Here is a 12325-nt window from a genome sequence, read left to right on the forward strand (position 1 = left end):
ATTAATCATGAAATTTTAATAGGATTTTGAAATCTGTATTTTTCTTTCTTTTAGGTTTCTTAAAAAGCTTCTGGTACTCTTAGAAATCTGATAAATAATACCATGAGCCATGATTTTTATTGCAATGTGGCACATTTATATACAAGATTTAAAACTTCTTAGAACATCTACTTTCATTTTAAATGTATTATTAAGAATTAATTCTTGTACAAACTGTATTCCAGAAATTTATTATTACATTACTTTATAGCTTTTAATCATATCTCCTAATCTGATTACATAAGAATTTTTAGTTGTATTGATTAACTTTGTTAAAGATTCGGTTTTCTTTTTTTTTATTGGTTTTGAAAACTGAAAATGCTTTTAAAATATTACTAATATATTTGCTATTAGAAAGTAAATTATAAGGTATAATCAAAATGAATAGTTCTGACTATGAATAAATTGAACAGTGAACACCTTGTGAAAAGATTCTTATGTATTAATAGCTTGTCAGTGATTAAACATTAAAGATACATGTTATTAGATACTCTTATAGCTGAATTTGACTATGCTTGTTAAAAATGTAAAGTTAATACTAAAATTTGCTAGTGACTTGCATTTAATTTGGAATTACAAATTCTTGTTCAACATCGAAAATGTATTCAGATAAAAAATGGCCCGATTTAAAAATGAGGTGTGCTCCTCAAAGTTAATTTTTTTTTAAAATATGATTTTTTCTAAATTTTGTCATTCTGACATGTTACAGATGCCATATTTTTAGAGAATTATGGGCTCGCTGGCATGATTTTGGCTTGCAAGTGAGAAGACACATTGTCCTCAAATCTTGCATAAGGAACACTTAAAAAAATAATACTAGATAAATGGTGTAGAGTGTAAGATTTATGAAAATGCATTTAGCTAATATGTATTTACATCACTATCAAATAATCAGTCATATAACAATCATTAAATAGCATTGGAAACAAATGAGGAAGAGACTCAAGAGTTAGATGTGTAAACTTTTATAATCTCTTAATACTTGATGCTTTTTTTCTTAAGAAAGAGGTTACCAGTTGCTATTTTTGCACTGTAGATTTATACTCTTTAAACTTTTAATGAAATAAAATTCTAATATTTTGAGATTTGAGTTTTTTGAACTCTGCTCACTGTAGAAACTAAATTAGTTATTGCAAATTAATGTATACAGTCAGGCTTAATTTATTTTTTTAACTCTGTAGCATGAATTAATCAAATTCATTTAAAAATTTATATTAAAACTATTGATAAAGAAGTAATTTGGAATAGTTTTTTTAGTTGCATTTAGGAAGAATTTTTGCCATATGAAAATTTCTACATTTTTCATATATCCTTTTTATAAATTGTGTTTGGTGATTTGCTGGTCTGATTAGATTAAGGGTTGCTAAAATTTTCGGTTAATATTTTATTGAGCTTGTTATTGATGGCACTCCTAGCAGAATATTTTTTTTATTTTATTTAAAACTTGATAGACATGGAATGCATACTAATTTAAAAGTATATGCTATTATGATCATTGAGTAATGCATGTTCCTGATTTTCCATCTTCTCAAGTTAAATAACATGAAATTTAATTTGAAAATCAAAAGTGATATTAAAAGTTACTTCATGTAACTGAACAATTTTAATTAAAATATGTAAAAATACAAAGTAGAACTGTTCAGTATTGAAATTTAATGTCTACTACATAATGTTTTTTTTTTTTTTTTTTTTTAATATTTGTAATAACTCAAAGGATTATTCAATGAGCAATTCTGTAGTGCAACAAAAAAAGCACATTAAATTATTTTCTTTTTTCAAATAATAAAAAAGTTTATATATTATATAGCTCATATATACATTAAAGAGGAGAAGTATTTATGAATACACATTCTTTAAAAATTTCAGAGCTTCTTAAAAATATGCTTTCTTATGAAGTTAAATCTAATTATATGTACAATGAATTTACAAAAATATATATAGTTAATTTTAATCAGATTAATGCTACTTGAGATATTGCCAATGCAAGCAAAAATCATTTCATTAATTTTATCATTTTGCTATTTACATAGTTATAATTACTTGAAAACAAATTATTCATTTTCATATTTATAGTTATTTTTCAGAAAAAATTCCATCTCATTGAAGGTTAAAAACATTTTTTAATTAAAATTATTAATTAGGAAAAAATAAGCTAATTTCATACTTTCTTCATCAGCAATAGAAAAAAAAAGTAGAAGAAATATTAGTAACAACAATAAAAATTATGCGAGTTTCACTTCTACAATGAAATATATTTAAGATATTTTTAAAAATAAAAAAATATACTACAAATAAAGTTATGTAATTGAAAACATAATCTTTTGAATTTTGAGATGATTTAAAGATTATTTTTGTGATGTAACATTTTTGGAAATTATTATGGGTTAACACCAACATTTCACTTAATTTTTAATTAAAATTTTAAAAATATCTTTCATAAGAGCTCATTCACACCCTCTAAGTATACATATAATATGATATTTTCACACACATCTATGTTGGTTCAAGAAGAAATCTGGTATCATGTATTTCTTAGAATGATCTCTGCTTATCTGAATAAATGGTAAGTTATGATAATGGGTTATAGAAAATGATTTTTAAGGTTGTTATTTTAACAGCCTCAGATGAGGGTTTATTTCTGGTGTTTTCTCATCAGAACAGAAAAGTGTTGTTTTGCTTTTTTATTATATTTCTTTCCTGACTTCAAAAAATAATTATTATAATTCTTGAAATTTTCCATTTTATCAAGCAAAATAGAAAGTAGAAAATTGTTTTAAGCAATACAAATTTCCTCAATATATAACATATAATTCTTTTCAGAACCATTTCTGATATTGAAATAATTATAAAATAGTCATTAAATATGAATTATATTGTTGCATTCCTAATTGTTTCATTTTCTTTTTCAGTTTATTATTTACATCATTATAAGGTGAAAATTGTAAGTTCATAAACTGGTACTGAGTAAATTTATTTTCTTTCTTTCTTTTCTTTTTTTGCCTTTTCTAATTTGGAAAATTTACAAATTTTTGTGAAATTGTTGTAAGTTTCTTTTTATAACATTTAATCATTTTAATTGTGCTGTAGTAAGCAATATAACTTTACGTTCAGAATAAAAAATTATTTTTCTTTGTAAAATTTTAAATTTTTAGGTGTGAATCCTGTTTGGGGCCTATTGTACAGTGATGGGGCATCTGTTTTTCTCTTGCCAATATCATCCGTGGATGACCAAAGCTATCTCCTGCCAAAAGTGCTAAAACTTGAAAATGTTGGGTAAGGTACTTCTAAATTCTTTTATTTCTTCATTTATTTATGAACGTATGAATATTTCTCCATCATTGAGACAGTAGGTTAACTGTGTGCTTATGTAAAAATGTAGATAAAAGAAAAGTATGTTTGCTACATAAAATTTCTGTACATTGGTGGGCAATTCTGCTGAGTTAAAAAATATATATATTATACTCTGTGTGTGTTAAAGAAGGATAAACAAAGCTAATATTTGAATATGAAATTCATTAGTTTCTTCAAATATAACATCTGAAATTTTTTTTTAAACATTACTTTTAATAAATATTTTATAAATATATTATGCAATAGAATTTAAAAAATTCATTTTTTTTAAATTTAAATCTTTTTTTGGTAGATATATTTTATTTTTTAAAAGAATATGTAATGATATAAATGAGATATTTTATTGAAATTAGAAATGCTTATTAAATGATGCTTATTATTCATTATTAAATGATGTTATTACATATCATCTTCATGTAAAAATATTGATTGTTGCAGAATCTCTATAGAAGAACAGTGCAAAGAAAAAACAAAGGCAATGGATGAAATTTTGTTGAAATAATGCAGCTAATTTTTGGAAATATGGAATTAGATATTTAAAGCATATTTGCATTTAAACTTTCATGGAGTGAAATAAAATATTGTTTTGAAAGAATGTTAAAAGACATCATCCTAATGGAAAAGTAAATTTTGGGCTAAATTAAAGTGCTATAGATGTGTGTATACTGTAGAAATCATACTTTAATTTTCTTAACTGTAATCTTATGAAGAATTTTTATTCGTAATCGACATTGCATATACATTTTAATCAATTTATAATGTTTTTGACATTTTATATTGTGATTTTTTCAAGATTCTCTCCTTATTCTTGATTAAAATAGAATATAAATAGACTTTTTCAAAGCCAGAATTACTTATATTACATTAAAAATTGTGGTAGTTAAAAAAAAGGGTATAGAACATAATATTTAGATATTAACTAATCAACTCGCATTTTGTATTAAAGCAAGATATGAATTGCATTAAATGTGTTATGAAATTTTGTTTAAGTTGAGAAAAATCTTTTAAAGGTTATTGCAAAGAATTTGTTGGAAAGTCAAATTTTTCTCTGCTTATTTTTTTCAAACTTTCTTGTATTCAAAATTTATTTTTAAGAAAACTATACAATTACTGTAGCAAATTATTCAACTTTATTTAATATTATAATGATGTAAACTTAAACTAAAAGTTCCTAACTCCTCCCCTTACTATTTTAAAAAATTGTATTTCAAGTTTTTGAGGAAAAAGAAGCATGTTTGAAGTTATGAATTGCATCTCTAAAGAAAGTTTTCAACACATTGAACAGGGTGCCTTAAAAATATGATTATATAGATTTTTAAAGTAATTTATATGTATGAGCAGAATTTAATTTTAAACAATAAGTAAATAATAATTTGTAGATTAAACATCTACTAAAATAAATATTTTATTTCATGGAACTGCAGCATGTATAGAAGCACATTCTGTCAAGCACAAATAGTGCAATATATATATATATATATATATATATATTTCTATTTATGTTTCCTCTAATTATGAAATAAGCAACAACCCTTCTCCCCTCACCAGTTATTGACTATCTTAGCAGTCCTTATTAATTACTTGTAATTAAAAGTTTTACTCTCATGCAAAATATCTTGCTTGAAAACTGTCTTTAAAAAAGGAGTTAATTAATTATAAAAGTAAAATTAAATCTGCAACAGAAAATATAAAAATATAGTTATTTTAAAAATTGAACCATTTTGTCAAATGATACTTTTATATTGATAATTCACAAAAATGACTAAAATAATGACTTTGCAATATTGACTAAAATCTTAATCTCTTATTGACTAAATCTTAATAATGATAATTAATAATTATCATTATTAATTCATAATAATGCAATTTTAATTTCGTGCAATAGTTACTCGTTTATAAGAAACTTGATTTAATTTTTGATGAAAATGCATTCAAAAACAGGTAGAACTGAAATTGTTATGTATAAAATGTGGGTAAGGATAGATTTTCTGATTTTGAAACTATTCTATAAGTTATAATGATAAAAATCATGATTTTCTGTTGCAATGAGATCATTGCTTTGCAGACAGTGGATATTTCTTTTTGACAAAAGGTGCTAACATATAGACAATCTTCTATTAAAATATTGACTCATTAATTAGAATTTCAAAATTATATATATTTTGATTTATATATGCTTTTTTCCCCATCTGGGAAAATATGAAATGAAAGAATTCTGTGGGGATCTGACCACAATTTAATTCAAGTAATTCAATGTAAGTTACAGCTTTGGAAAGAATGAATTTATATTTATTCTTTGCTCAGCATTTTCTAATTAGAAGAGAGAAACCCTTAAGCCTACTTTTTGCTATCAGCACAATAATTCATTCATCATTAAATCTTTTTAGTCATATTGTGCTCACTAGTGGCTTAGCGGAACAAAGTACTTCATGACTGAAGACAGTCTATAACATGTTTTGATTTCAATATTCTGACTGCATTTTTAGTGAGAATTACTCAAAATCTGATGTGTATTTCAACAACATGTTGCTTACTGTAGTTAGTTTGGATGTTAGAATTTTTCTCTATTTTAAGCAAATACTAATTTGGATAATTTTCCAGCCAGAATCAGAGAGCTGTATTTCTGTATTTGAAAATCAAAGTCAAACTTTCTATTTCAGATTATACATGAGTCTTTCAAGGTAATTTTAACTAACAAAAGCTTCAGGATTTTGGATTCAAGGACTTAATTGGTTGTGCTAGACCATGTAGGATTCATGAGAACAACACGATTTGAATATTGAATAGCTGTACTTAAACAGAAATTTATGATTAAGTTGCTGTTAACTGTTTAAAATCAGGACATTGTGATTAATACTTTATTAGAATAATTTTAATGTAACTTATCTCCAAAATTTTATGTTTGATTTTTTTAGACTTATACATGATTTAAGTTGTAGTCCATGCTACCAAAACTGCCATTATGTCGCTGTTATTACCTCATCTGAAGCTGGTCTAAAAGTTTCAGTGTGGGAAACAAAAGAAGAGGAAATAAATGAACCCTTCAAAAATTCCAGAGATGCTTATATATGTGGAATTCCACTGCCTCAGGGCCAAGGTCAGTAATAGGGTAGTTATGAAAGTTTCATAGTCTATATTAAAAAAAGTATTTATCAACAAATAAAAACAGCTTAGTGCATGAAATGCGTCCAATGCTTGTTGTTATAACTTAGCATAGGAAATTGCATAAATAAAATTGATTTCAGTGGAAATAATTTATAAGTAATTCTTCAATTATGTAGTAAAGAAAAGCCTGCATAATTAATGTGTTAATGTTACTCAAAAAATTTAAGAATAGTTTTCAAAAATTTCAAGAGATTCAGGGTTTGTTATAAATTTAGTACTTTTAAATCATTCACCTTTTTTATAGTTATATTAAGGTGAATTTTAAACAGTATGTTTGTAAGAAATTCTGTAAATGAAACTAAGTTTCAATTTTTCAATTTCATATTTTTATGAGAATGTTGACAATTAGGAATGTCTGAGTATGTCTTATCTGGATTATTAATGTATTTAGTTAAACAGAGGATGTACTTTAAACTTGATGTCATAAATAAATTTATGTCATAATATAATTTATAGCTGCTGTTTCATTAAAAAAAGTAAGCGCAGATATAAATATTATGTTTTAAAATAATAGAAAGTAAAAAAATAGAAATTTTGTAAGCATTTGCATATAATTTGTGCATTATTGATATTATAGCTAAGTTAAAAAATTTCTGACATACACAAATTTACAAAAATCCTTTTTTTTTAGTAAAATGATGTAAATTTTCAATACTGTACAGGATTTTCTTTTTAAAAACCATTTAAGAGATGTAGTGCTAAGTCATTTTTTTACATGAATAAATTTACACATTCAAAATATCTCTTCAACTAACATTGCAAATAGATAGAAAATTTTAATCCTTTTATAGTTACATTAAAAATTTAAACTATATTCTGCTTCTTCTTTTTGGCTTATGTTTTTTTTTTAAACCACGATATCTTAGTTAATAGATGAATATTAATTTTTTTATTACTGATTTTTTTTATAAAATTTTTCTTTTAGATATCATTAAATTTTTTGTAAAATAATTAACATAAATATTTGTATCCTTATTATATTGAACAATTACTATTGAAGAAAAAAATGAATAAAAACAATAAAAAAAATACTGTGAAATGGTAATAAAACTGATTATTGATTCTTTATTTTTGAAAAATGGTGTGTTTTCTATCTAGGCCTGGCCTGGCACCCTATCAATAATGTGCTTTGTACAGTATGTCAAAATGAAGCGTTCATATTTAGTAATGATTCGCAAACGGGTGCGTTGGAAAAAATCAAAAGTTTTTCTGGAGCTGAAAGGTATTGTATTTGATTCAAATTCATTTTCAAATTTAAAGATCAATTTCATAACATTAATTTTTGTATAGCTTGTCCTAGTATATTTATCTTTTTTTTTTGTAGTAATGAACTTATATTTTTCATCTTAATGCTATTCTGCTTGAATATAAACAGTGAATTAATATTGTTGAAAGTTTTTAATGGATCCTAATTCAGTTTCATGAATTTTTTTTATATGGTTTAAAAAATGTATTTTATGTGCAAGTATATTATGAGTTTACCTGGAGCATAATAGTAGTAAAGTTTGAAGAAGAAGAAATTTATTTAAAAAAGTTATTAATGCAAATTCATATTTTAGGGATATGAATATTTTATAGATTTTGTTTCATGTTGTAAAAAATTATATAATATATTTGTAATTAAATAAATAGAAATTATTTTACATAAGGCAAACAACCATATGAATAATCACAGAATTTTTTTTTTTTAACCATTGATTGTAATACTTTTTTTATGTAGGGAGAATGTGATCTTTTACATGGAGAAAAAGTTCTCACTTTAATTTACAGTTATTATAAGAATAAACGTAAATGAGGAAATAAATTTTATTCACACAAAATGATAAATTCCTTATTTTCATTAAATCAAAATCAGATTGAAAGATCAGAGTTTGAGCAAAATAAGATTTAAACTATCTAAAGTATGCATTCACTAATATCATTTCTTAATTGTATCAAAAAAATTATTAGACAAAATGTTATATTTGTGATATTTACATTTTAGTCATGAAATCATAAATATTTCTATATTCAAAGTATCTTTTTCTTTAAAATAAGTAATCAGTGGTTAATCTTTGTACTAAAAAAAAAAAAAAAGAGTTTCAAATTTTGCCCTTTTCCCATTTGACAATGTAGATAGAAGTGGTCTCTCCTGCTATTCTTTCACTATTAATTTCAAACAACGTATATAAAATTATGATTTTCATGAAATCCAAGTTTACAATGAAGAAAAAACAAACAGAATGAATCAAAAGTATTTGTTGAAATTAAAAGTAATTTAAATCTATAATCAAAGTGAATGTTTTTTTTTGGGGGGGTGAGGGGGTGAGAGTGACTGTATATATGAAAATGTAAAGTTTCAAAAGGTATCCAGACTATAACTCTAGGCAAAGGAAGAACTGTGATATCACCTCTATGTTTCTTCATGCTGTAAAATTTTTTTAACTATACCAATTGTTGTATATATATATATATATATATATATATATATATATATATATATATATATATATATATATTTCAAAGTAATGGTGCTAATAGATTTTGGGGTAATCATAAGGTAGTGAACTTTTACTTTAAAATGTTTTGTTATTTTTTGACGTAGAGATCTAATTCTTTGGAAGATTATTTTCCTCTTAAATTTGAAATGTAGCATTTTGAAATTAAATTAATATATTGACTATTTTTTAATTGAACTCCAAGTTAGCAGATGCAAAATCTTATTCATGGTAAAATAATGGTTATGAATCAACTTTCTGTATTTTGAAAGAAATAATGATCTAAAAAATATTATTTCAAATGTAAAATTCATTTTCTGATCAAATCCTTTTGTATTTAATGGTTGTTGCTTCAGGAAGTAGCAGAAACAATCTGCATACCATTTGGGAAATATATTTCTGGGAAACAACTTCAAGGCTCTTTTTGTAGTTTTAATATTTTTAAAAAATAATTGGATGTATAATTGTCTTATAAAAGGAGATGAAATTTCTATTGAATTCTTTGATTTCCTTTTAAATTGAGTAATCCATTGTTTTGAATCTGAAATTTCTGAGGTTCAGAATTCTGTATTTTGCAAGAAGTGCATGACACCATTTCTCTTTGCAAGAAAATGATTAAATTTGTTTTTGATTTCTCTTGTGAGATAATTGATTTATCTTTATTTTTAGATTTACCTCTTGTTGTTGGAATTATTCTGGATCGTTGTTAATATTCGCCACTCATTCTAAATTGTTGGTAAGTTTATTTTATTGTTGTTATAATAATATTAAACAACAATATTAATTTATTAAACAACAATATTAATTTATTAAACAACAATATTAATTTATTAAACAACAATATTAATTTATTAAACAACAATATTAATTAAACAGCAATATTAATTTGTTTTTAAAGATAATTGGATAAAGATTAGATTTCAGATGAGCGAAATTTTCCAATTTTATAATACATAATTATATCTTAAAATAATTTAAAAACTAAGAACTAAAATTAGCATTTTAGGTATTTGTTAATAATTTTTTACAATATTTTTAGCATTTTTATATTGAGTGCATCAGTTAATATTTATTGTATTATATATATTTACATAGTATATAAGGAAAGGTTTTGGTTGAAAAATATTGTTTGGATTGCATTTTATAATTTTATAACATTAGCATTTTATATTAATTGAATTGATTTGTAATAAGGATATTAATTATAGCATATATTATAAAAGAAAAGTTGTTTGTAGCAATTGCTCAATGAAAACGTAATTGAGTTTTGTTTAATAATTAAATCAATTTTAAAACATCCATCAATTCTAGTCCTGAATTTTGTAAAATCAGTAACTAGTCTTTTCTTTATTTTAGTTTTATAACTTTACTTGTGATACTACAGATCCTTGTGAACCTGTATTTTCCTTCGTTATTGGGAAGTAAGTTTTCTTTTATGACACATTTTTATTTTTTATTTTTACTTAAGATATTTGAAAAGATGGAATTTTGTAATTATGTTATTCTTGCTGTGTTAGAGTGTCTAGGTTTTGCTTTTGTATTTTCTCGACTATGGACTATTTAGCTTAATTAATCAGTTCATGAGTTTGATAAAATTCCTGATTATACATATGCTTTTAAAATTTATTTTCATTGCAATTATTCTCATTCAGATAGTTTAGTTTTCAGTAGACATTTCTATTAACAAATATTTTTGATATAATGACTGGTGATCTTTAGATATATTTTCATTAAATTTTGAAGTGGGAATATTTAAATTCAGTACAAAAACAAGTGTATGCCTTACTGAGATTTTAAATCTCTTCATTATAAAAATTAATCTATTAAACAAGGACTGTACTTTAAATTGCATTAAGAGATGAAATGCTATTTTATTAGATTTTTGTTTATATCTTATGTTTTATTTTCCTGTTAGGAAAGTTTTTTTTAGGCTTTATAACTTCACTTTATAATTTTCAATCTCTCTTGTCTTTACTTGTAGAGTTTGCAGTCTAGAAACTGTAGACCAAACTCGTCTGCTTTGTGCCATAGAGTTGCCTTTAAGCGATGTCATTCGACATCAAGTAGAAAATATTTCACATGATGCATCTGCTCTGGAGCCAGTTTCTAATGCATCGGCAGCTTCGGTAAGTGTCATAATTTAAAAACTCAATTTTAAGTGAAGCACAGAAAAAAAAATGCTTTTAAATATAAATGAGAAATGTTGTATAATGATGATCAGTGACAGTTTTCCACACAGGCGTTGGAGGGGGTTGCCTCGTGACTTGAGATTAAGGAGCCTCAAAATCTATTCCCATCACTGAGTTTCTATTTTTTTACACTGTAGGCTAATTTGTGTACTTTTTTTTTTCTTTAATCAAAAGTTAAGGATGAAAAAAAAAAGACACCAAATGAAAATGAAAAGTGTCAAGTGAATGTAGAGGAAAATAAGTATGAAGAGAAACACAAAATAAAACAAACAAACAAAAAAAGATAAATAAATAATTTCTAAAGCAATGTTATTCGAAAACTTTTTAAGATACCAATATATCAAAACCACTTGTTCTAAATAAATTGCAATATGATTAATAATAACATATGATTCGAATATTATTATTAATCAAGTGAGATATAGCATACTGAGATGATGATTCCAATACTTTTTTTATGGACCAAATAGACAACTTATTTTGCTTTACAAGAATATTGGTACTCTAAAGCATTCTACTTCAAATCAACTTTCATTCAAATTTCAGAATATTTTTCTTAGGATTTATTTATTTCAAATTTATTTGCAGTTCAGTAAAATCCAATTGCTTTTATTTGTTAATTAACTCACAAGTCAAGAATTCTCCTTTCATGGAGAAAAGGAGTGTGATATTGATCCGCTGTTGACCTTATACTGAGGGGATGACTTTGTTTGACCATTTCTGCATATTTTCGTTCCCTGCCTGTGCACATTTCCATTATCCACTCACAAGATATTGGAACCCTTTTTTTCTAAATTTTTGGAGATAGTTATTTTCTGGGTACCTTTTAAAGTCTGGAGACAAATAAATGCAGCTTTTAAAAATTAAAGATGCAATTTTTCTCAGTTATCATGAATATTTATTGATTTCTATGTTTAAATGATTTAAAGTGAATTCATTCAATAACTTTTTGAATATGTTACAAAATTTTTTTAAGAAAATTGTGCATAATTTATTATAAAATATAATCAATAATAGTTGAAAGATGAAAGGATAATTTTTAATGTTGGCATTTGCCATCTATTTTTTTCATATTTATTTAATATCTTTAAATGACAGAAAAAA

At 24.3% G+C, this 12325-nt stretch overlaps 1 protein-coding gene across 1 annotated transcript in view; it reads left to right on the forward strand.

Moving 5' to 3' along the window:
- The window catches only part of LOC129990699 (WD repeat and coiled-coil-containing protein-like), a 37870-nt gene that overhangs the window by 643 nt on the left and 24902 nt on the right, over positions 1-12325 (forward strand). Inside the window, exons 2-7 of the mRNA XM_056098176.1 lie at positions 3192-3312; positions 6306-6487; positions 7654-7777; positions 9702-9768; positions 10389-10453; positions 11014-11158. Coding sequence (XP_055954151.1) covers positions 3192-3312; positions 6306-6487; positions 7654-7777; positions 9702-9768; positions 10389-10453; positions 11014-11158 — 704 coding nt within the window. The remainder of the gene's footprint in view (positions 1-3191; positions 3313-6305; positions 6488-7653; positions 7778-9701; positions 9769-10388; positions 10454-11013; positions 11159-12325) is intronic.

This window comes from Argiope bruennichi, chromosome 2, assembly GCF_947563725.1.
Source record: "Argiope bruennichi chromosome 2, qqArgBrue1.1, whole genome shotgun sequence".
Lineage (NCBI taxonomy): Eukaryota > Metazoa > Arthropoda > Arachnida > Araneae > Araneidae > Argiope > Argiope bruennichi.